Here is a 27,964-nt window from a genome sequence, read left to right on the forward strand (position 1 = left end):
TTGAAGAGTTGATGCCGACTGTTCAAAGCTGGTGTTCGGTTCAATTTGACCATCACTTCAGTATAAAAATGGCATTGCAATATACTTTGTGTAACTGATTGTTAAGCATGTTTCATATATTTGCAAACAGTAGTTATATTGTGTACTCTGTCAAAATATAATATCATTTCCATCTTTATCATTGCTATTTCAGGATCTCCCAAGGAGGGGGAAGGACGTCTGTCCCTGGCCAATGAGTCCCAGTACTTGCTGTTAAACAAGGCCAGTGTGGCCACATTACAGGACAGAATGGCTGCCGAAGATTGCAGTAAAATAATTGGTAGGTTTGTGTTGGTATGTAGGTGATAGTGGTATTCATACAAGTGTGTATTGTCTCTGGCAACATGTGTTCAAGTTTCATTTTTAGCTTGACCATTCGAAGAATAAGGAGGGCTATAGATACTACTCGCCCCAGCATCAGTGTCTGGTTAAAGTTTTAGGGCAAGTTGTGATTTTCAATTATAAGTCCAATACCCTTCATTTAATTGACTGAATACTTCACACAGTTGTTTAGGGCCATCACATGATGAGGTTAGATAACTCCATATTATCGTTTATACAAATTATGGCCCCTGATTGACTATGGAACTTAGGTTAAAGTTTTAGGGCAGGTTAGGATATTTATTAAACGCTTCTATACCCTTCGTTCAATTGACTTAATATTTCACACAATTGTTCAGGACCATCACACAATGAGATTACATAACTCCATATTATCCTTAATACAAGTTATGGCCCCTGATTGACTTAGGTTAAAGTTTTAGGGCAAGTTAAAGTTAAGGGCAAGTTGGGATTTTAATAAAATCACTTCTATACCTTTCATTCAATAAACTTAATAACATGCAAAATCATTGACTACCAACTTACAACAAGAATCATAACTCCATTTTAACCCTAAATACAAATTATGACCCTTGATTTTTTTTATTATTTTTTTTTTTAAATTTTATTTTAAATTCTTTTGAAAGGCACATTTTTATATTCTTAACCACATTTTCATAAAGGGAAATTAAGTTATTTGAATGACTTGCGTCATTGTTCGGGTGGGCTGGTGGGAGGGCAGCATCAAAGTCACCTTATGTATCAAATAATTTTAGCTAGGTTTGACATAAAGAGACCAAACTTGGTATATACGAAGAGTTTTTGGAGACCTTTTATGGAAATGCTTTTGAGGCCCGATCAAGGTCAAGGTTTCTATTAATAGAAAAAGGGTTGGTATTGAATAACTTAAGTAAGGGTCTACATATTGTGACCAAACTTGGTATATAGAAAGAGTTTATAGAGACCTTTCCTGAGATTGTGTTTTGGGCCCCGAGAACTATGGTCTAGGTCAAGGTCACTGTTGTTAAAAAAAGAAATATGGTTAGTACTGAATGACTCAAGTAAGGGTTGACATAGTGTGACCAAACTTGGTATATAGGACAGGTTTATGCAGAGCTTTCATGGATTGCCTTTTGGTCCCCTAGGGTCAAGGTCAGTTACTAAAAATAGTTTACTGTTTCAGTTATGGTTGACACATTGTGACCAAACTTGATATGTAGGAAGAGTTTATGGAGGATTTTCATAGGATTGCGTTTGGGGCCCTTAAGATCAAGGTCACTGTTACAAAAAATAGAAGAAGGCAGTTGAAACTGAACCTCTTCTGCCAATCATTAAAAAACCTGGTTTTGTCACATTGCGATTCTTGTTCACTTTTTAATTTGATTGTTTTATTGCTTTTGACAGGCACATATTACATTGTTATTGTATTCACTTCCAAGTCAAAGCGGCGTAGTCGAGCGCGCTGTCTTTCGACAGCTCTTGTTAGTTATCTCCTAGTTTAATGTTTTTGTTCACTGATGCCAAAGCCAAATAACACCATGACTATGACAAAACCAAGACTGTTCTTCTGTAAAAAGCAGACAAGCTAAAAACGGGAGTCTGTTCCTATCCTATAGACCATGTTAAACCAAGGATTTTAATCGTAACTCTTAATATCTTAAACATTTAAGATTTACACATATGGAATTAATTTCTTTGTTCTCCATTCCTATGTCTAGAATATTCATACAAATAAAGAGAAAAATAGTTAAACTGTGACAAACAATATTTCAATTTATGAGGAACATAATAAAGGCCCCCCTGCCTTACAGAAAGCTTAAACCATGGTTGAATGTAACCATGTCTTCTGAAGAGCAATGTTAACTTGCTTTGTACTGACATTGTTCTATTTCAGAAACTGAGAATCTACTTGATCGTTTCCGTGGAAACCTTGTGGTGTCTGGATCAACTCCATTTGAAGAAGACACATGGAAAACTGTACAGATTGGATCACTCCAGTTTGTGGTAAACTGTTTGATGTGATTTTATACAGCAGTTGCTCCTGTGTTTTATTTCAGAAACTGAGAATCTAGTTGATCATTTCCGTGGAAACCTTGTGGTGTCTGGATTTTATACAGCAGTTGCTCCTGTGTAGATTAAATTAGAATTTACTACAAACTTTTTACATTTCAGATAGGTTAAAAATAACAAATCATGATGCTTCAGCCCAAATCTGGTGGCATAATCTTACCAGTAATTGAATGACACAACCAGTTTGACGCATGAAATCTAAAATGTTTCTCGTAAATAAGGTGAAAATGCAATTATGTCAAAGACAAAGAATTCATAGCAACAAATTTCTAAAAGAAATGTGTTTCTGGCTTTATCTTACCGGTATCCTTTACATTGGTATCCTTTACGTTGGTATCCTTTACATTGATTATAGAATGTGACCATCTATCTGAAAAAGTTAACTTAAAAATAAATGCATGTCACATTATTAAGTTACACAGAGAGTATTACAGAGGGGGCTTGTTAAGGCACTTGGTTGCACGTCAGTCTTCAAATAACTGATCCTGCTTTGTTCTCTTGACTTGCCAGAAATATGTTCTCCCCCCACCAGAGTCCTCAGCATTTGGGCACCAGCAGCAAATTTTTATATAACTTGGATAAGCGGTCCACATTTTATCTTAAGTGTAGATACCACATTTGAATGATATGATTGGTTTGAAATAATGATTAAAAAAATATTGACCAATCATTAAACATTTATGCTGACTTTTACCAAATGGAAAAACTAGTTTTATACAGTTGACTGCTGATGATTTTATCAGATATATTTATATATCATCCATTTCAGAGCCAGGGAGCATGTTCACGGTGCCAGATGGTATGTTTTGACCAAGCAACAGGGGAGAGAAACAAGGAACCTTTGAGAACTCTCGCAAGTTGGAGGGGAAGGAAGGTGGGTAATTCCTACAATAATGATCTAAATCAAAAGGTTGTTAGTCTCCCCTTTGACGGAGGGAGACATGTATAGTTGTTTTGATTGAAACTTTGAACATTTATAGATGACCATGAGAAATTATGCATAGTGCAAGAATTATAACTCTTGTTGCAGAGTTATCTCCCTGTATACTTTGAAATTTTTAGAAAAGGTTTGTCCAAAGCATAGGAAAGAATTGAATAAAACTTCAAACATTGATATGATGGCCATGTGAAGTTGTGCACCATGTTGGAATATCAACTCTTGGGCACCTTCTTGCAGAGTTATCTCCCATTTAATACTTTGCTCACTTCTATTGCTTTCACTCATAGACAACATTAGCATCTTCACACTTGTTCAAGTTAACAGAAGACATCAGTTTACAAAAGTGGTGTTTTTTTCTTGAATTCTTTTGCAATAAAAGTGTTCTAATATAGGTGTCTTGTAAATTTCGTCATGGTTTTGTTTCAGGTCCCGTTTGGAATTCATCTTGGATTGAGCTCTGCCTCACATGGTAAAATGGAGTTGAAAACTGGAGATCCTGTGTTTGTCTCGTCCTGACGTCTACAATAATGATACATTAGTTCTATTATCATAAGTTAACGTTAGTCCAAGGTGTAAGAGTTTGATTTTAAGGCTTAGTCCACAGTGTAGCAATGTTTTTTTGTCCTGTAGGACCATATACTAGTGATTAGTGAAAATGGGATACAGCATTAGCAAAAACAGCATTCTGAATATAACATACCGTATTTCCTCGACTGTAAGACGGGGAAATTTGGTCCCGATTTTTAACCTTACAGTAGTGGGCCTGTCTTATAAGTGAGGCTATAAGAAATTCAGAAAGAATAGAGTCAGAATCAGGAATATTCAACATAAGGTATTCGACCAACTGATTTATTGTCTGTTGATGACACCCCAATAAAAGTGACACGATCACACCCATCAGATTAAGATGACCATCTGCGTTGTTTCCCTACGATGAACACTCGATATAACGCTTGTTATCGGTCTAAACACGTTGTTTATCACAGGAGACATATTTTGCTACCTTTAAAATAAAAATATTTTGAACAAAATATATTTAAAAAATTGAATTGTTATTTTTTCTATGTCGTAAATAAAACTTACTTTTTCCTTACTATTAGGCTTTGCGTATTTCATGCATATACATGTAACTGGCAGATTTCAATACACATTTCATTATTCATTACATTACTTTATCCGCAATCATCAATGGTTATTTATTTCTCAAAATTTAATCCCATCAACTGCAATCCAAACAAACACCTACGAAAATTTAACTTATTAACACATGTAATGGAATGTGTCGTGTTTGTCAGCTATCAAACAGTACAATTTGTGACGTCACAGCATGAGCTGTGTAAATATCAAAGGTGCACTGCAATGGTTTGTATTTAAATAGGTCAATCAAATACCGTATGAACCCATTTAACTCCCAAGATTGCATCTAGGCTGGTTAAAACATACTATACGATCAGAAAATAAAAATCAATAATCCTAAGCAAATGTACAAATTTAGTTGATAATTGACTGTTTAGCTTGAACATTGTCACAGACTTGGAGAATTTCAAGTGCTGGATTGGCTTTAAAAATGGAACCCGTCTTATAAACGAGTCGAGACACCAGACTTTATGGGCAAAGTAAGGGGGTCGTCTTATAAGCGGATCGCCTTATAGTTGGGGAAATACCGTACTGTGTAATGGATTTCTAAAGAATGAGAATTTGTTGGCTAAAGTGTCAAGGTTTTTTGACAATTGGTTGTTTAAGGGTTTCTGTATGGCTCTACGAGATCAAAGACAATTACCTGTGGCTGCGTAAGACAGGTGTCTGCCTTTTACATGCACTTTATATAGTAAAGTTGCATTTGATGAATTTGCAGTGGCTGGATAATGAAGTTCTCCATTAAAAAGAAGGTGCCCTAATGACCAGGTTTGACTGTACTGTTGAATCTGGTGGTATGATGAAGATGTCAACATTGTTTCACCTAGCACTGACAGTCTCAATCAAAGCAAGACTGTTTTTTTCATATTTCATGTGCATTTTGTTTTTTCCAAATGATCTCTCTCTCTTTCAGAACCTACTTTTATATGTTTATATCAGGAAGAAGGGTTAAAATGAACTATTACCTTGAGCAGTAGGGTTACAATGAACTACATGTATTTCCTCGGACAGAAGAGTTAGAATGAACTATAACCTTGGGCAGTAGGGTTAGAATGAACTATTACCTTAGACAGTAGGGTTAGAATGAACTATTACCTTGGGCAGCAGGGTTGGAATGAACATTACCCTAGGCATAAGGGTAAGTGTGAACCATTACCTTTAGCAGTAGGGTTAGAATAAACATTACCCTGGGCAGTAGGGTAAGAATGAACCATTATCTTTGGCAGTACGGTTAAAATGAACTATTTCCTTGTGCAGTAGGATTAGCATGAACTATTGCCGTGGGCAGTAGGGTTTGAATGAACTATTACCTTGGGCAGTATGGTTAGAATGAACTATTTCCTTGGGCAGTAGGTTTAAAATGAACTATTACCCTGGGGGGTAGGGTTAGAATGAACATTACCCTGGGCAGTAGGGCTAGAATGAACATTACCCTGGGCAGTAGGGTAAGAATGAACTATTACCTTGGGCAGTAGAGTTAAAATGAACTTTTACCTTGGGCAGTAGGGTTAGAATGAACTATTACCATGGGCAGTAGGTTTAGAATGAACATTACCCTGGGCAGTAGTTTTAGAATGAACATTACCCTGGGCTGTAGGGTTAGAATGAACTATAATCTTTGGCAGTAGGGTTAGAATGAACTATTACCTTGGGCAGTAGGGTTAGAATGAACTATTACCTTGGGCAGTAGGGTTAGAATGAACTATTACCATGGGCAGTAGGGTTAGAATGAACTATAATCTTTGGCAGTAGGGTTAGAATGAACTATTACCTTGGGCAGTAGGGTTAGAATGAACTATTACCTTGGGCAGTAGGGTTAGAATGAACTATTACCATGGGCAGTAGGGTTAGAATGAACTATTACCATGGGCAGTAGGGTTAGAATGAACTATTACCTTGGGCAGTAGGGTTAGAATGAACTATTACCTTGGACAGTAGGGTTAGAATTAACATTACCCTGGGCAGTAGGGTTAGAATGAACTATTACCGCGGGCAGTAGGGTTAAAATTAACATTATCCTGGGCAGTAGGGTTAAAATGAACATTACCATGGACAGTAGGGTAAGAATGAACATTACCCTGGGCAGTAGGGTTAGAATGAACTATTACCGCGGTCAGTAGGGTAAGAATTAACATTACCCTGGGCAGTAGGGTTAGAATGAACATTACCATGGGCAGTAGGGTAAGAATGAACATTACCCTGGGCAGTAGGGTTAGAATGAACTATTACCGCGGGCAGTAGGGTTAGAATGAACTATTTCCTTGTAACTTTATTTATTCTGGTCTGGACTGTATGTTTCAATGTTAATTTTTTTATGTTATTTAGTCAAAGGAGAGTTTGCAAACCTTTTTTTTTTCATTTTTCATCCAATACTTTAATTTGTAGATTTGAAAATTCATGAAGATTTGGGAATAGGACAAATTTTTAACAGTCCATGAAATGAATTTGAGTGGTATTACATTGATGATTCGAGTGGTATTACATTGATGAAAGTACAGTGTATTATTTTTTGCAAATTAATATTCTGCAACAGTCTTTTTGATTCTGTCATTTTAAGAAAAGTGAGGAATGTGTCCACATTCTCAAAGTGCTTGGTCAGTATTCATAAAACACCTTAAGTCATTTCTTAACTTTTGTTGATTTCTTAACATGTTCATAGTCAAATTTAAAGGAATGTTTAAGGTTTGTTTTTTAAAGCATGTTTCACATATTTAATAAAATCAATGAAGATAAAGTATATAAAATGATATTAATTTATTATATCATATGATCAGTAAAAAATGTACTGAAGCCAATTGCATGAAACTGGATAAGTTACCCACAAGATATCTTTGGCCAGTTTGCACATTTAAATGAGTTGATCGGTTAAAAGCATTTACTGGATAAATTTTGACCAATCAATAACAGGTTTTGGCTAACTTTGAGCTAACCAAAGAAATAACCAGTGTTATACAATTGGCTGCTGATGATTGAATGATTGTCCTTATAAGTAGGGCACAGACATACCTGAGAATTTACATGAACAGTTTGCTATTTGTTCATAATTTGCCATGTTATTGCTGTTTTGGAGACTTTACCCCCCCCCCCCCCCCCCCAGAATATTTATCTTAATAATAAAACTGTGATAAATCAACTACATGCATTTTAACATTGATTGTAAATGTGTGATGTGTTACTTTTTACATGTCATATTTTATTTTTTGAAAGATATACAATAATTTTGTACTTCAATTTATTGATCAAAGTTGTGTATGTTTCAGATGAACATTTAGTAAGGAATCAATGATTCATAATTGTAATACCATCATTGTGTGTCCTTAAAGTTTTGTGGAAATCGTATATAAAAATACACCCAAATTTAAAACACATTAATTACTGGATATCATTTGTTAAGCAGTTATTCTTGACTATATTACAAAGTTTTATGACTTTATTCCTATACATTTAGTTTTTATAACGAAATGGTGTATAGCATGCTTGTCTTTATCGGGTCATGTCTGAGGTCATTTCAGCAAAATGGAAAAACTGACATAATGTATGTGTAATTTCAATAATAGTGGAAATAATTAAACCCAAATGAAAAGAACTTACAGTTCAACAAAACATGTGGATTTTTATGCATTTCTGAGAAATTCACACACATTTGTTAACCTTATTGTCCAACTCTCTATCCATTACTCTCGTGATGACACCTGCGGTCTATTCATGGTTCTTGTCATTTTGGTGAATTGAGACTCTTCATGGGGGTTTTCTATTTTGAAATTTTCTTTGGCATTCATATGCAACTTTTAGACGCTGTCTGTCTGAATGACAGGATTAGTTTGTGCTTCTAGGCATTTACTTGATATGTTCCGATTTAAGGCTCCCTTTTGGCAGTTAGGGTCATTCAGATTGTTAAATTATTGCTTTCATACCATATGCTCTGAAATTACTAAATGGATATTTATACAACGTTTAATTTGCCATTAAAAAATTAATAGATATGTTTAACTTGTTGACCTATTCATATTGTATTTTCGTATAAATTAGGGGCGTATGCACTAGATATATGGATATTTGACCTGCCCACCCACAGGCATACTCAAATGAAATATTCCTTATAATTTTGCTTGTTATGAGAGAAACTTGACCATATCAAATTTTTAATTAATTCAACATTTTGTATATTTCAAGGGTCCACAATCTTTACTGTCACATCTCATATTTACAATGACGTCAATTTGTGGATTGTGTTACTGCACATATTAAAGAGGATGTGACATTTATTCTAATCATAAATTTAAATTTCAAGATCTATTTTCTTTATAATTAGTATTTTTGACCAAGTTTAGGTTAAGTTACACTGTTTATTGTAAGAGTCAGGTTATCACGCGCAAATTGGCATGGGCAGACCTTTATAGACTCTAAATCAATCAGGGTAGGCTTGTTTATTGTTGACATGCCATTGTTCATTTTTAAACATGTTATCAATATCTTTAACCAAATTGATTTTGTGATTTTGCTGTATCACTGCTCAGTATATTTGTGTCTATCAGAAAATGCATAACAACCTTGTGTTTCTGTTCTTGGATTTTTGGTGTCAAAATGATAAAACTCAAAAAGGGTTCCCTGCAATGGTGTGTATGAGACTCTTTGACAGTAAGATCAACTCCGGGAAGTCCTTTTCATCATATCCCAACTTTTATTTTCTATCAGGATGACCAACATATAAGCATGCAATGGATAGTCCACAAAGATGTATTATTTCACAAAATGTCAAATGTTTTTTTTTTAAGAATATTTAAATCTGATGAAAACAAGTAACAATCAAAGAACAAAGCTATTCAATTAACAAGGAATTCCCAAAGCGGCCGACCATTGTTACAACATGCTAAGACATGACCAAGAGGCTTGCATGTAGAGCAATATTAAGTGACAATTGGTAAACAATTGCATCTTAATTGTTTTTTAACAAATTAAAGAAATTTTAATCAAGGAGTCTTTGATATAAGACAAAAAGTTAGCGGGTATCAAATAAAGCCAAGTATGGACCCACATGATTATTACAGCTTGTTAATTGAAAAAAAATATTTTTGGATTGAGAATCAAGAAGTTATTGTCTAATCAATTATAACTTTTGCATGTAGAATATTGTATAACATCTTTGAAGGAATTTTGTCAAATGTATATCATATTACTTCTATTTGACCTGGAATCCTTCTCAAAATATTTTTGTTATAAAAATACATGTTTTGTTTTAGTCTCTTATATTTGTTTATAATAATTTTATAGTTATTTTACAAATGTTAATCAGATATGTTATAAATAAAAACTTAAATGACAGTTTTACTTCAGTTCCATGTCCCTGTTGGATAGCTCCCTGTATAAGTCCCTGTTGGATAGCTCCCTGTATAACTCTCTGTTGGATAGCTCCCTGTATAAGTCCCTGTTGGATAGCTCCCTGTATAAGTCCCTGTTGGATAGCTCCCTGTTGGATAGCTCTAAAATCCTGTGTAAGTCCCTGTTGGATAACTCCCTGTATAAGCTCCTTGCAGCACTTTAGTATAATTATCAGAGTCTATTTTTTTATCTTTTATACATGTATATATAAATATATCAGTGGTTCATTGTCATCTTTGAAAAACAGCAGGGGGTCTGTTTAGAGTACAACAGATTCATGTCCAAAGCAGTGTGAACAGGCTTAGAACCCTTTTTGAAAATGTTTCCAAGTCATTTTCGTTTTAAGGTATTTCTTTCTTTTTTTGATGCAACTGTTCAAGCAAAAAACAATCTTGACAACTGTACAATAGTCTGAAGTTAAAAGCTTTCAATCCTGGTTTCAGGGTTAGTCCTGATCTTAAGAACTCTTGATAAATGTGTATTGTTTGGGCAATTGAAATTTACGGAAGTGGAAAAAACACATGTTTATACATTATGAGAATGCTATGACTAAAGTTAAGCTATATGTCAATTTGAGTTTAGTATGTTTTTGTCCCATTTGGGGAGCATCAGTCAGTTCCAGTGACAAGACCTGATTTGTTACATGTACAGGACATGTTAACAGAACTGGAGATGAAATCAATGTACCGGTATACATATCATACAGTATTTTTAATTCTTGGTATCATTCCACATGTACTCTCAGAAGTAGGTTATTCAATGATGTCAAGTTTGGGCAATTCAAATACAAATAATAGCCAATATTGCCTGTTAAACAACTTACCATGAACAATGGAAGACTCTTTGCAATGTTTTACATACTCTCAAGACTCAATTACCTGAAATATTTAAACAAATGTTATGAATCTCACTTTTTGAAAACATTTTTAGGAATGACAATGTCACAATGCCCGTTTTTTAACCTTCAGATTTGACCGATTTCGTAAGTATAATTATGTAACATACTCAATTAGGTCGAGTATGTCAATTTTCATAATTTCATTACCACATTTATAACAATAGAAAAATGCAAGAAAGTAATATGGTACAGAAGATAACAAAAAAAGGTATAATTGCAATTGTTGCAGTAAAGATGGCAAACCAAGATATGATTGTAATTGATCTTTGCCAGCTGCATATAGCGCATAACTTATTTTAAAAGCTTGAGTCTTTATTGCAAAGACAGCTATAAGCTGATATGAATTACTCCCAGAAGAAGAGTCCCTGAAAGGCCAAGAGAACGTGGCTTCGAGGAAACAGTGGCTCTGAGGAAACAGTGGCTCCGAGGACACAGTGGCTCCTCGGCCTATGATTGCGAACAGACTCAAGTCCGAGTTCAGACTCAAGTGGCAAAACTTTGAATCTTCCTTTCATTGCATCTTTCCCTCTAGTTTGAGTTTTTTTGATGAAATTTTCAAAATTTTATTACTTTTTGAAATTGTACAAGTATCTACAGAAGATTCTTTGTTATTCAATTAAAGCTGCACTCTCACAGTTTGATCGTTTGACAACATTTTGTTATTGTTTGTCTTGGAATGGCCCAATTATATGTGCGTAAATGCATGGAAACAACTGTGGTACAAGATTGTTGACACAAGACCCAGATCACAGTTTTTCATATTTACGTTTGAAAATTTATGATTTATGGCTAAAAGCATCAATAATGCTTTAAGAATAAATGGAATATTTGGCAGTTTCCCAAACGATTGAGATCTGTTCTATTGTGAGTGATGTTATATGGATGAAATGAAGGCATTGATATTAAAATCAGCTGTTTCTGAGACTAAAACCAAAAAAATGTCAAAACTCAATCTGTGAGAATGCAGCTATAAAGTAGGTGCTTCTCTGAGTCTGAGTTCATACTCAGGCTTGCAACCATTCTTAATCCCTGCCTCATGGCCCATTATTAAGAAAGTCTGAAGTCTAACTATAGAAGAAAACATTTTATCAAGGAACATGAAATCATCTTTATTTCCTTTTATTTTACAACAATATATGTAAATAATGGTCAAGTTTCAATTAATAATATAATTCAGCAAAGTTTACCACCAATGCTCTGTTAGAAGGAAAATTACAATGAAATAAAGATTTCTTGTTTTGAGTCTTGAGTAAGACCGTTTGTAAACATAGGCTGTATTTTCACCCTGTAGAGTAGTCCAGACAGGGAATTATTGAAGATATATAGGATAAACATTTACTCTTGGGTTTTCACAAGATGAAATTTATTGCGATTTTACACTGAAAAACAACAACAAATAAATTATTATTTTTATTATTTGTCTCAAAAGGTTATTAAATGACTGTCAATTGTTAAAATTGTGTCCTGTCCTTGTGCATGCTGCTGCTGGGCCATGAAAGCAGGTTAAAACAAGAGCTGTTACAGTATGTGACGAATGCCCCTGAATGTTACATTGACCTATGAACAAGGTCAGTACATGAACAGTTGATCTTGCCTTTATGTGTCAAATACATATGGCAAGTTATTTTAAGTCTAAACATAAATAAATACCACCCATACTTGACAACCTACACTGTTATGTCCTTATAAGCAGCACTGTGAATAAACACTAAGTGTGACCTTGAACTTAGAGGTAGGGACATGAGTCTTGCCTCTGACATGTCGTCTTGGTATGTCGGACACATGTGGCAAGTCATTTTAAAATCTGTCCATACAAGAGAAAGTTACAGCCCAGACACGACAACCTATACTCTATGTCCTTTTATATGCAGCATTCCATTGTGAATAAACATCTAAGTGTGACCTTAGAGGTAGGGACACGGGTCTTGCATGCGACACGTTGTCTTGTTATGTGGAACACATTTGGCAAGTAATTTTAAAATCTGTCCATACAAGGGAAAGTTACAGCCTGGACACGAGTTAATGAGCCGGACACATGGACGGTGCGATTTTAATATGCCCACCTTCGGGGCATAAAAAATTAACAGTGAAAGATATCAAATTGATATTGTCCTTGTCATTTTTAACCACCAGAAAGCAAAATAATGAAATGACTGATCATGTAGCTTAATCCCCAAACTATATAAATACAAAAGTGCTTTTTAGATTTGATGTCTGATGTTTGAACTGTAACAACACATACAAAGTACACCGAGATTTCAACATAGTCAGCCAGTATTTTTGTTACAGATTTATTCCTATTTTCATAATGTCTTAAAAATACTACATTGTGACTAAGATATCCTGCTAAAAATAAAACTGTTAAAGTTTCATGAGAATAAAAATGAACTTATGACATCAAGAAAATATTTCATAAGATTTAAAGTAACACGCTCATGGTTTGTAAAATGCACTTTTTTTTTAATTACAAAATAAAGTGTGGCAAATCATAAGGAGTGTTAAAACAATAATACCAAAAGCTGGAACCTTCAGCAAATGCAGATATTTGCTCAAATATCGTCTTTGAAGACCACAATTTTCATTTTCATAAAAAAAAATGGCTGTGGTGTTGATGATTGGTTGACTGACATTATCACGTGATGTTATCAATGTATCCTTAACAGGTCAACATATTCTCTACTTTTGATAGTGCCGTGTGGGTTAGCGGGACGTTTTCTACTTTTTTTTCTTGACTCTACCGGCGTGGGTTTAAACCCCACTAAAACCTAAATACATTCTTATGGTATAACTGTATTTTTTCCAGCAATTTTTCAGATGCATAACCGAAAAAACTATTTTTTGGCCAAAAACATGAGCAAGGCACTTTAACCTAGTGATCTAGTTTTTGACCGGAGTAGACCCATATTCACAAATGTTCCAGACAACATGTAGACAAGTACTTTGACAAAGTTTCATAACCATTGGATACAAAAATGAATTATGACATGGCAAAAATATTTCCTAAGATTTGACCTAGTGACCTAGTTTTGTGACCTGAGGTGACCTATATTCACAAATGTTCCAGACAACATGTAGGCAATTATTCTGATAAAGTTTCATAACAATTTGATAAAAGAAATGAATTTATGACATGGGGAAAATATTTCCTCAGATTTGACCTAGTGACCTAGATTTGTGACCTATATTCACAAATGTTAAAGACAACATGTAGACAAGTACTTTGACAAAGTTTGATAATTATTTGATAAAAATAAATGATATCATGGCAAATATATTTGACCTAGTTTTGTGACCTCAGGTGACCCATATTCACAAATGGTCAAGAAAACATGTAGACAAGTATTCTGACAAAGTTCATGACAATTGGATAAAAACTTTTGACTTTATAACATGGAATATAAACTTAGGCAGAATTGCAAACAGGATGGAGACACAACACAGTTCAAACACCACAAACAGTAGACCAGATAGCATCAAAATAGCTTTTTCAATAAATGATGGCATAACCCCCTTTGATCGTTCAGATGAACATGGGTTCACAGGTATTGGGAGCTTAAACTAGTTGATATGCACTAAACATCAGACTTGGTCCAACATTTATCAATATTTACAAAATTAAAACATATAAGCCCCCTGGGAGACAGCACCAATAATGTGGCACTATGGTAAGGAACAATATGATTCCATTTTGTCCTATAGTGAACCATCAGCATTTTTTTAAACAGTACTAGCATTGTATAATCTCTGAAACCAATAAAATGCCGCTAAATTTACCAACTCTCAAGATCTCTTTCAGCTGAATTGTTTTGACAAATAATTGAAGTACTAATTCAATATTTTCAAGAAGATTTATTTAAATAACAAACACAACTGGAAAGTTTTAATGAAATAGTAATGTTGTTTTTAATAATAAGTAATAAGTACTTGTGTACTTTTATCATCGACATAACTGATATAATACAAAAATTTTAAGAGTAATGATTTTAGAACCACTTTTGATAGATGAACATTATTTTTATCCTATTAAAATGAATTGCTTATTATGTGTATAGACAGTTGCAAAAAAAAAGCCCAAACTGTAGCACCTTTTTGCTGGTAATATTTTATCAGTGAAAAAACGTGTATAGACGGTCAACAGTTGTTGAGTCAAGGCTGCAGTCCAATAGCTCATCCCTGGTCGCCATGGCAACACGCTTCATGTTTCCCAGTCGGTCCTCAACCACCTGACATTCTGCGAGGGGTCAAGGTAAACAGGGGCAAGGCTAAGAGGTCAAGGATATCTATCATGAATTTGCTTCAAAATATACTGTTTAAATTATATTTATTAATATTATATTAAAATATCCTAAATTTCTGCAAACCATGCAAACAAGAAATACTCAAAAAATAAACATGATGTAATGTGATCACCATTTGCAATGGAAGAAAATAAAAATGCATCAATGTTGAACAACAACTAAACTGAAAAGCGCTGTTGAACACAGTCACAAACTCTCAATATGTTTACACCTTGACAATTATTAAAGGGTGCATTTTGTTTTGGGCAACATGGTTAGGTTACATTGAAAGGTTTTTGAAATTATGGCCATGGTGGAAGTTTATACATAATGCTGCCCCTGCCAACAACACCCAGGCTATGACAAGAATTTCTTCCAAAATCAAATAAGACGAATACATGTATGAATGAAAGTGCATTCAGGGACTCTAACTGCTGATACTAAGTGCAAATCCTTAAAAAATGGGCGTCTGTTTGAGTGAGAAATTCATGCCCAAAGGAGGGTAAGAGTGGTTATAAGAACCTTTTAAAATTGTTTGCAAAGTCATTTATATTCATTTCAAGGAACTAACTTCTGTTTCTAATGAAATTGTCAGAGCAAAAAATAAATCTTTACATCTGTACAATAGCCTGATTGAACTGGGAATCCGAGTGTTTTAGTTTCAGTTATTTCAGTCCAGTCCTTAAGGCAGCTTTTGTATTGAGAAAATTTTAAGATTTATTTTAAGCTGCAAATGATGAACAAGCAAATTTGTTGAATTGATATCCATCACCTGATTAAGCAAAGTAGATGGCATGGAATGAAGTAATGGTGAAATATTCAATCCAATACATTCTATACTACAGCAGAGTAATGGACTCTTATGAACATTGGATATGAGTTTGAAAACTGTTTGAAATAAAAGAATACTGTATATAGTGTAGTATTTAGATTTGACCTAGTTACCTAGATTTTGACACCACGTTACCAAGTTTCAAACTAATTAAAAATTTCATCAAGGAAAACATTCTGATTAAGTTACATGAAGGTTGGACCAGAAATATTAGCCTCTAGAGTATTCCCAAGGAAATTCTAAGATTGGACCTACTGACCTAGTTTCGACTCCATGTGACCTAGTTTCAAACTAAGCCAAGATTTCATTGAGGCAAATTTGGAATAAGTTTCGAAAAGTTTCAAGCGGATATATTGCCTCTGTTTGTTCTCAAGTTTTCTTTAAAATTGACCTAGCAACCTAGTGTTTGACCCTATGTGGCCCACTTTCAGAGTCTACCAAGATAACATCAAGAGGAACATTCTGACCACAGTTTGAACAAAGTCTGACCAATCAATACCAATAATTAATTTCATAAATATTGGACCAGATATGCTGCCTCTAGTTTTCCCAAGATCCAAGATTTGACCTTGTGACATAGTTTTTTACCCCTTTTAAAATATGGTGAGATTTCATCAAGGAGAACATTCTTTCCAAGTTTGAACATAACCTGAGCAATCAATATTATACCATAATATGGTTCAAGACAAAAAATCTAAGATTTGACATAGTGTTGATAACAAGTTTCAAACTAGTCATTGATTTCATCAAGGAAAACATTCTGATTAAAATTCATCAATATTGGACCAGATATACTGCCTCTAGAATTTCCAATATATTTTCTAAGGCTTTATCAAGTGACATAGTTTTTGACCCCATGTGTCCCACTTTTAAAATACCATGAGATTTCATCAAGGGAAACATTCTGTCCAAGTTTGAACATAATCTGAGCAAACAGTAACATGACATTGTTCCAGACAAAAGAATCTAGGATTTGACCTATAGATTTTTAATCACATGTGACCAAGTTTTAAATTAGTCCAAGAGTTAACCAAGGGGAAATATTCCGAGTAATGAAAAGTGGACAAAATCTAATGCATATAGTGTGTTTCAAAGGTTTTTCAAAGATTTGACCGTATGACCTAGTTTTTGGCTCCATGAGACCCAATTTTACAAGCAGTTGGAACTTGATCAAGGGGAACATTCTGACAAAGTTTAAACATAATCTAAACAATCCCTACCAAATATGGTTCTGAAGATATGATTCCAAAAAAATAATTGACATAGTGATCTATTTTGGGACACCATATGACATCGTTTCTAATTAATCTAAGAGTTCATCAAGGAAAACTTTCTGAAACAGTTTTATGACTATCAGGCCAAATATAATATCTCTAGTGTGTTCCAAAGATTTTTCTAAGATTTGACCTAGTGACCTAGTTTTTGACCCACATTTACAGGTGGTAGATTTTATGAATGGGGACATTCTGGCCGATATGGTTCCAGACAGAAAAAAATATGATGGACGAACGGACAGACAATGCCAAAACAAAAAAACCCTCCCGAACCGTTCAATTCGGTGGAGGATAATAAGTTACTATAGCTTCATAGGAACAGACATAATAATAAAATAAAAAATATGCTATATAAATTATATAAACAGGTGATTAAAAACAGTCGACCAATCCTGAGTGATACCAGTTGTAATCTCCTCGAGGGGATCGAACCATGGACCCTCTTCCAAGGTCCAATAGGCTAACCATTTGTTCATCCTCACCAATATAATGCCTACAAAAAATATCTGGGTTTGGGGCAACAGTTTCAAAACTGCTAGTTAGGATATGGACAAAGTTTTTTGTTTGTTGTAGATTTAAATCCAGTCAAAGTGAGTTTCCTTCACCTTTTGAATTAAATAATTAACACTTCACACAAATGGTCAACAAAAATGAAAAATCACATTGTTTTTTATCAAGGGTGTAAAAGAAGAACTCAAGGGTTGAGGGGTTTGCCTGATAGGGTGAGGTTGCCTCAAAAACAGTTATTTTTTCCTTTGGCCTTACCATAGACTTTCTTGGTCTGTCAAACCTCTACAAGGATACCATGTACGTTGAGTCCAAGCTGTCTCAGGGCAGTGGTAATGTGGCTTACCCCCAACTGGTCGTTTATTACAGCATTAAGGCGCTCTGACAGTAGGTCTCCTGTTGGCTTGCACAAGGACTAAATGGATGAGGAAAATATTAGAAAATCATCTGCATAATGATCACTAAATATCAGTTGTCGAAATTATCACAAGCCCGCAAGCCCTGCACTAGTTAAATGCTTTCAGGGCTTGCTCAAATTCTGGGTTTTATACAGCTGGGGTTGTTCAAAAACGTAATGCCAAGCAGTAGTAAATGAATTCTGGCTTGTTCATCCAAAACACTTATTTCAATAACAGAAATATGAAATTTTCCAAAACAAATTTTAAAGGGTACTGTAGTATGTCATCTTGCCAACTAGTTGTATATCATGACATTCTGGCGCACAAGGCCTAAGAGGGATATAAAATTTGATGTTATAAAAAACTTTAATCTGTTGACATCAGAATGAAAGGGAGTTTATATGGCTCATCCCCAACTGGTCAATTATAACTTCAATCAGCCTCTCGATCAGCAACTCCAAAGTTGGCCTGCGCAGCGACTAATTAAGTAGTTAGAATGATGTTGACATTGAAATAATTTGATTTTAGTATGGATTCTCATAAACTACTGGTGTATCACACCAATCAGGGACCCACATAGCAGTTTTCTTGTTGGCTGGCATAGAAACAAGGAAATTCATTTTATTTCATCATTATTTTACTAAACAATCTTTTCTCTGTATTGAGGGATTACTATCTAAAAAGGCTTATTTTGGACAAAACATTGAAATGAATGTGTTAATTAGAACAGGATCACAGTTAAGAGGGTGTGTGAAAAATCATTTATTTTAATATTCAACATATTCATTTCAGACAAGTGGCTAAAATATGATCATTTTTATAAACAAGGAATTGAGAAATGGTTAAAGATTGCTAGTATGTACTTATACAAAAATGAATGGTATGATGGACACAGTCACAGATCTACATATTTTGTGTATGAACATAGTAAGAATCTTTACATTTTTAGTGGTCTACCTTATATTGTGTTAACTACCCACTAACTGGGCCAGCCACTGTATATATATATCTTCCAATTATATGATTAAAATCAATAGCAGCTGACTTCTGATTTATTGAAATGTATTGGAAAGCTTGAGAATCTGAACAAAATATAAAGTTGACCACTAAAATTATGAATGCTTGTTACCTTTGCAATTGTAACCATACATTTCACAGCCTCTGCATTGTTGTGAACTTTTAACATCTCCAAGCGACTGTCTAAGTACCTGTATTTCATAACAAGATATTAAGGTCAAATGAGTTGATGACACCCAATCCCAAAATTTAAAAGCATTATTCTATGCATGTTTTATATTGTCCTTACATAGGGAAAGAAGCACAAAGAACACCGCAAGAACACTTAATGCTCATCTGTTGTTGTTTTTTGGCCAGTGGCACAATTTAATAATACGAAATTTTGAGTTATGTGCAATGCTTAACAGTTAGTAAATGAATCTGGCAACATGTTTCACTTGAATATCTTGGAACGTTTTTATCAGTTATGGCCAAGTTTTGAGTTATTGCAGTACAATGACGACACTGCCAGCTAAGACAACAAGGCTATCACATTATCTCAGTTTTGAGTTATTGCAGTACAATGACGACACTGCCAGCTTAGTCAACAAGGCTATCACATTATCTCAGTGTTGAGTTATTGCAGTACAATGATGACACTGCCAGCTAAGACAACAAGGCTATCACATTATCTCAGTTTTGAGTTATTGCAGTACAATGACGACACTGCCAGCTAAGACAACAAGGCTATCACATTATCTCAGTTTTGAGTTATTGCAGTACAATGATGACACTGCCAGCTAAGACAACAAGGCTATCACATTATCTCAGTTTTGAGTTATTGCAGTACAATGATGACACTGCCAGCTAAGACAACAAGGCTATCACATTATCTCAGTTTTGAGTTATTGCAGTACAATGATGACACTGCCAGCTAAGACAACAAGGCTATCACATTATCTCAGTTTTGAGTAATTGCAGTAAAATGATGACACTGCCAGCTAAGACAACAAGGCTATCACATTATCTCAGTTTTGAGTTATTGCAGTACAAGAACGACACTGCCAGCTAAGACAACAAGGCTATCACATTATCTCAGTTTTGAGTTATTGCAGTACAATGATGACACTGCCAGCTAAGACAACAAGGCTATCACATTATCTCAGTTTTGAGTTATTGCAGTACAATAACGACACTGCCAGCTAAGACAACAAGGCTATCACATTATCTCAGTTTTGAGTTATTGCAGTACAATGATGACACTGCCAGCTAAGACAACAAGGCTATCACATTATCTCAGTTTTGAGTTATTGCAGTACAATGATGACACTGCCAGCTAAGACAACAAGGCTATCACATTATCTCAGTTTTGAGTAATTGCAGTAAAATGATGACACTGCCAGCTAAGACAACAAGGCTATCACATTATCTCAGTTTTGAGTTATTGCAGTACAATAACGACACTGCCAGCTAAGACAACAAGGCTATCACATTATCTCAGTTTTGAGTTATTGCAGTACAATGACGACACTGCCAGCTAAGACAACAAGGCTATCACATTATCTCAGTTTTGAGTTATTGCAGACCAATGATGACACTGCCAGCTAAGACAACAAGGCTATCACATTATCTCAGTTTTGAGTTATTGCAGTACAATGACGACACTGCCAGCTAAGACAACAAGGCTATCACATTATCTCAGTTTTCAGTTATTGCAGTACAATGATGACACTGCCAGCTAAGACAACAAGGCTATCACATTATCTCAGTTTTGAGTTATTGCAGTACAATGACGACACTGCCAGCTAAGACAACAAGGCTATCACATTATCTCAGTTTTGAGTTATTGCAGTACAATGACGACACTGCCAGCTAAGACAACAAGGCTATCACATTATCTCAGTTTTGAGTTATTGCAGTACAATGACGACACTGCCAGCTAAGACAACAAGGCTATCACATTATCTCAGTGTTGAGTTATTGCAGTACAATGATGACACTGCCAGCTAAGACAACAAGGCTATCACATTATCTCAGTTTTGAGTTATTGCAGTACAATGATGACACTGCCAGCTAAGACAACAAGGCTATTTCAACAACACAGAACCATACTCTTGCGTAACATCGTGCCAAAATCACAGGACCATACTCTTGCGTAATATTGTGCCAACAACACAGGTCCATACTCTTGTATAACATTGTGCCAACAACACAGAACCATACTCTTGTGTAACATTATGCCAACAACACAGGACCATATTCTCCTGTAACATTGTGCCAACAACACAGGACCATACTCTTGTGTAACATCGTGCCAACAACACATGACCAATCTCTAGTGTAACATCTGCCAACAACACAGGACCATACTCTCGTGTAACATTGTGCCAACAACACAGGACCATACTCTCGTGTAACATTGTGCCAACAACACAGGACCATACTCTCATGTAACATTGTGCCAACAACACAGGACCATACTCTCGTGTAACATTGTACCAACAACAAAGGACCATACTCTCGTGTAACATCTGCCAACAACACAGGACCATACTCTCGTGTAACATTGTGCCAACAACACAGGACCATACTCTCGTGTAACATTATGCCAACAACAAAGGACCATACTCTCATGAAACATTGTGCCAACATCACAGAACCATACTCTCCTGTAAGATTGTGCCAACAACACAAGACCATACTCTCCTGTAAAATTGTGCCAAAAACACAGGACCATACTCTCCTGTAAGATTGTGCCAACAACACAAGACCATACTCTCCCGTAAAATTGTGCCAAAAACACAGGACCATACTCTCCTGTAAGATTGTGCAAACAACACAGGACCATACTCTCATCTAACATTGTGCCAACAACACAGGACCATACTCTCATCTAACATTGTGCAAACAACACAGGACCATACTCTCATCTAACATTGTGCCAACAACACAGGACCATACTCTCGTGTAACATTGTGCCAACAACACAGGACCATACTCTCCTGTAAGATTGTGCCAACAACAAAGGACCATACTCTCATGTAACATTGTGTGCCAACAACACAAGACCATACTCTCATGTAACATTGTGTGCCAACAACACAAGACCATACTCTCGTGTAACGTTGTGCCAACAACACAGGACCTTTCTCTTGTGTAACATTGTGCCAACAACACAGGCCATACTCTCGTGTAACATTGTGCCAACAACACAGGACCATACTCTCGTGTAACATCGTGCCAACAACACATGACCATACTCTCGTGTAACATTGTGCCAACAACACAGGACCATACTCTCGTGTAGCATCGTGCCAACAACACATGACCAATCTCTAGTGTAACATCATGCCAACAACACAGGACCATACTCTCGTGTAACATTGTGCCAACAACACAGGACCATACTCTCATGTAACATTGTGTGCCAACAACACAAGACCATACTCTCGTGTTACATTGTGCCAACAACACAGGACCATACTCTCGTGTAACATTGTGCCAACTACACAGGACCATACTCTCGTGTAACATCGTGCCAACAACACATGACCATACTCTCGTGTAACATTGTGCCAACAACACATGACCATACATCGTGCCAACAACAAAGGACCATACTCTTGTGTAACATCGTGCCAACAACACAGGACCATACTCTGGTGTAACATTGTGCCAACAACACAGGACCATACTCTGCTGTAACATCGTGCCAACAACACATGACCATACTCTCGTGTTACATCGTGCCAACAACACAAGACCATACTCTCGTGTAACGTTGTGCCAACAACACTGGACCTTTCTCTTGTGTAACATTGTGCCAACAACACAGGACCATACTCTCGTGTAACATTGTGCCAACAACACAGGACCATACTCTCGTGTAACATCGTGCCAACAACACATGACCATACTCTCGTGTAACATTGTGTGCCAACAACACAAGACCATACTCTCGTGTAACGTTGTGCCAACAACACAGGACCTTTCTCTTGTGTAACATTGTGTCAACAACACAGGACCATACTCTCGTGTAACATTGTGCCAACAACACAGGACCATACTCTCGTGTAACATCGTGCCAACAACACATGACCATACTCTCGTGTAACATTGTGCCAACAACACAGGACCATACTCTCGTGTAGCATCGTGCCAACAACACATGACCAATCTCTAGTGTAACATCATGCCAACAACACAGGACCATACTCTCGTGTAACATTGTGCCAACAACACAGGACCATACTCTCATGTAACATTGTGTGCCAACAACACAAGACCATACTCTCGTGTTACGTTGTGCCAACAACACAGGACCATACTCTCGTGTAACATTGTGCCAACTACACAGGACCATACTCTCGTGTAACATCGTGCCAACAACACATGACCATACTCTCGTGTAACATTGTGCCAACAACACATGACCATACATCGTGCCAACAACAAAGGACCATACTCTTGTGTAACATCGTGCCAACAACACAGGACCATACTCTGGTGTAACATTGTGCCAACAACACAGGACCATACTCTGCTGTAACATCGTACCAACAACACATGACCATACTCTCGTGTTACATCGTGCCAACAACACAAGACCATACTCTCGTGTAACGTTGTGCCAACAACACTGGACCTTTCTCTTGTGTAACATTGTGCCAACAACAAAGGCCATACTCTCGTGTAACATTGTGCCAACAACACAGGACCATACTCTCGTGTAACATGGTGCCAACAACACATGACCATACTCTCGTGTAACATTGTGCCAACAACACAGGACCCTACTCTCGTGTAACATCGTGCCAACAACACATGACCATACTCTTGTGTAACATTGTGTCAACAACACAGGACCATACTCTCGTGTAACATCTGCCAACAACACAGGACCATACTCTTGTGTAACATTGTGCCAACAACACAAGACCATACTCTCGTGAAACATTGTGCCAACAACACATGACCATACTCTCGTGTAACATTGTGCCAACAACAAAGGACCATACTCTCGTGTAACATTGTGCCAACAACACAAGACCATACTCTCGTGTAACATTATGCCAACAACACATGACCATACTCTCGTGTAACATTGTGCCAACAACACAGGACCATACTCTCCTGTAAGATTGTGCAAACAACACAGAACCATACTCTCGTGTAACATTGTGCCAACAACACAGGACCTTTCTCTTGTGTAACATTATGCCAACAACACAGGACCATACTCTCGTGTAACATTGTGCCAACAACACAGGACCATACTCTCCTGTAAGATTGTGCCAACAACACAGGACCATACTCTCGTGTAACATTGTGCCAACAACACAGGACCATACTCTCATGTAACATTGTGCCAACAACACAGGACCATACTCTCGTGTAACATTATGCCAACAACACAGGACCATACTCTCATAAAACATTGTGCCAACATCACAGAACCATACTCTCCTGTAAGATTGTGCCAACAACACAAGACCATACTCTCCTGTAAAATTGTGCCAAAAACACAGGACCATACTCTCCTGTAAGATTGTGCAAACAACACAGGACCATACTCTCATGTAACATTGTGCCAACAACACAGGACCATACTCTCGTGTAACATTGTGCCAACAACACAGGACCATACTCTCCTGTAAGATTGTGCCAACAACAAAGGACCATACTCTCGTGTAACATTGTGCCAACAACACATGACCATACTCTCGTGTAACATCGTGCCAACAACACATGACCATACATCGTGCCAACAACAAAGGACCATACTCTTGTGTAACATCGTGCCAACAACACAGGACCATACTCTGGTGTAACATTGTGCCAACAACACAGGACCATACTCTGCTGTAACATCGTGCCAACAATACATGACCATACTCTCGTGTTACATCGTGCCAACAACACATGACCATACTCTAGTGTAACATCGTGCCAACAACAAAGGACCATACTCTTGTGTAACATCGTGCCAACAACACAGGACCATACTCTGGTGTAACATCGTGCCAACAACACATGACCATACTCTGGTGTAACATTGTGCCAACAACACAGGAACATACTCTGGTGTAACATCGTGCCAACAACACAGGACCATACTCTGGTGTAACATCGTGCCAACAACACAAGACCATACTCTCGTGTAACAGTGTGCCAACAACACAGGACCATACTCTCGTGTTAAATGGTGCCACACTTGATCATTCTCTCGTGTAACATCATGCCAACATCAAGACAATGTCCTCGCAAAAAATTGTGCCAATGACAGTGATATTTGTTGCTAATAAATTTATTCACATTTGTTGTAAAACAAATAAGATTAATCATAACATACTCTTTCTGTATCAGAGCAAAGGCATGTTTCTCTGGACTGCCGTGCAGTGGTGCCAAGCAGAGGGAGTAGCATTTCCTATGAACCTGAAGGAACCGATCCAATCTGTAACAAAAATAGTAAACAATATCAGGTGGGTTAAGACCCTTCCTGATTCTTCTTAGCCATAATGATATTTATAAAGTTTATGACTTAAATTACCTAAAGTTCAATACATTTGTAATACTAAGAACAAATTCCATTCTTTTGTTCAGGAATAAAACACACTCCCTGTCTTATGTGAAAACATTACACTGTAAAATATCTCTTATTAACAGACAAAGGCCAAGATAAGTTCTGTTTTGCTTTGAATTGTTTTGCAAGTATTTAAGCTCTGCCTTTAAAGTATGGTAACCGACAACTTTACAGAACATGGTCTACAACACCTAAGAAAAAGAATCAGCAATACCAATTATAGGTAATAACTGCAGTACTAAGATATGGTATAACACAGAGACATGCATGAACTTAGGTGAGATGAACTGACCAATAGCTTGTTGTCACACAATGAACTCTCACATGTCGTCCGTAAAATAAATGCCTACAGAATGGAATTTCAGTCTTTTCTACATCTGTTTTGTCATCTTTTATCTTTTATACTCTTGTCTCGACATCTTTGCATTTATAAGCATGTTGAGGTTTGCGTCATTTTCGGCTCTGTCTCTGCCAAAACAGACAATGTCATCATCTATTTTTATTCTTAAATTTAAGTTAAACCTAAGTTTTTATTGAATAAAGCCCCTGAATCATTTACTATTTATAGATGATAGCTACCGTAGTAAAAACTTCATACAGGGATCTAACTATCAAAGACCCTTGCTTTGATCCAGAGTCTGATACACTAACCACTCGACCAAGGTACCTGTCATGAAGTTCTTGGGTCAGTGTAGTGTTGTTGGTTTTGGGGTCTGTACATGTGACATTTGCCAGGGGGATGGGAAGAAAGGCAACACAAGACAGTGGGAATATTACACTGCCTGGAACAGTGCTGTCTGACACTGTGAATAAATAATCAAACCTGATAATAACACAGTATAATTAAATAAATAAATAACATATTTATTTATCTTTCCAACGTGTACAGCATTTTAACTATACTGCGTATGCGTGCAAGTACTACATTGGTACAGGCAAGTAAAGAGAATGTTTATGAATATAGAAATAAAACAGCTGGAGAAAACTCCCTTTTCTCATACTTGTTCAAGTTTCAGGGTACGTACAATTGTGTATTTTTAATTGACTATTTATACAAAACATTACTTGAAGCATGAGTTACTTACAAATATACATGCATGTTGTATGAAATCACACATATATAATTATATTTATGACACACCTCTGATTTTAAAATGTTTTTGTTGCAGAAGCTGTAGCAAGTCGGTGTGTTCCAGCGACTGGTGGACTATAACCGGCAAATACTGCTGCTAGAACATTTACCAATCAATAACGTTTGTCATTTTAAGCATGTCCATAACCCAAATTTCAGTTTAAAATATTCAAATGAAACTTGATAGAGACAATTTGCACTGTTGGTCTGAAATAATTTTTAAAAAACCATGAACACTGGCACTCACTCCATGCCACTTGTTTATATTCAACTTATATGTATAAAATTTACATTTTTTTTAAATAATCATAATTATATTATAAAAAAAAACGCTTAATTTTAATCAAATTAATTGGTGAATTCCCTATAAAATAAAAAGGGGTGTGACTTTATAAAACGTAAAATTATCTTCAAATTTTATGGTCTACACTAAAACCAGTGTGCAGACATTTAGACTAAGGTGGTAAGGAAAATCTTGTAAAAATAATGCACCAGTCAATTGTAACCACGCCCCCCCCCCCCAGGTCCAGGGAATAGTGGGGACTTTGACTTTCAGTCCAGCCAAGCCCGGGCAAAGTCCCCGCCCTGCGGGGAAGAACTGCTCGTGAAACCCCCGCCAAATGCCCCCGCACCCAAGGCACTCTAGGTAAGGCCCATTCCCCGCTATACTTGGCGGGAAGACAAAACCACCGCATTCACCCGGCACTGCGGGGCCACCTGGAAGGTAAAAACAAGGCCCATTTCCCCGGCTATGACTATCCCCGGTATACCCCTGGACCTGGGGGGGCTGTGGTTACAATTGACTGGTGCATAAAACCATGCCAGCATAAATGTTCAGTTCTGTATTCAAATGTAGGAAATGCCGCTCCGGACACTCTGTCAATATGACACCAGGGGCATAGCTAGATCAATTTGGATGTGCAAGCACATTTATCTGATTTTTTTAATTAGTAGTCTGGCTAACGGCGCATTTTGACCTTTATCTAAAGTGGAAATGAATCTAAAATTTCACAAAAGGTCTGATTAACGGGAAGCTTTTGTTTTTTTCAAAAAAATATGTGCCGGTCCGGCCTTGAAGCCTCTGGAAGCTATGCCACTGGATACTAATAATGTTATACTATTTCAATGTTTCTAAATGGGTTCTATTTTGGTGATCAATAGATTGGCTTTTAATAAACACA

The 27,964-nt window shown here is 36.4% G+C and overlaps 2 protein-coding genes across 2 annotated transcripts in view; one reads left to right on the forward strand and one right to left on the reverse strand.

The window, feature by feature from the left end:
• The window catches only part of LOC128234555 (molybdenum cofactor sulfurase-like), a 59,025-nt gene extending 49,196 nt beyond the window's left edge, over positions 1–9,829 (forward strand). The window contains 4 exon segments of the mRNA XM_052948832.1: positions 194–319; positions 2,255–2,364; positions 3,200–3,304; positions 3,797–9,829. Coding sequence (XP_052804792.1) covers positions 194–319; positions 2,255–2,364; positions 3,200–3,304; positions 3,797–3,886 — 431 coding nt within the window. The 3' untranslated portion in view covers positions 3,887–9,829.
• Positions 9,830–9,997: 168 nt separating this feature from the next.
• LOC128235754 (protein SPO16 homolog) lies at positions 9,998–27,035 on the reverse strand. The gene is made up of 8 exons (XM_052950552.1): positions 27,031–27,035; positions 26,319–26,474; positions 25,421–25,522; positions 19,202–19,280; positions 17,972–18,089; positions 14,870–15,015; positions 10,710–10,764; positions 9,998–10,007 (listed from the first exon to the last, which is right to left on the reverse strand). Exons 1-6 carry the CDS (start codon positions 27,033–27,035, stop codon positions 14,891–14,893), a joined length of 585 nt encoding a protein of 194 aa, XP_052806512.1. The 3' UTR covers positions 9,998–10,007; positions 10,710–10,764; positions 14,870–14,890.
• Positions 27,036–27,964: the final 929 nt, after the last annotated feature.

Source organism: Mya arenaria, chromosome 5, assembly GCF_026914265.1.
Source record: "Mya arenaria isolate MELC-2E11 chromosome 5, ASM2691426v1".
NCBI lineage: Eukaryota > Metazoa > Mollusca > Bivalvia > Myida > Myidae > Mya > Mya arenaria.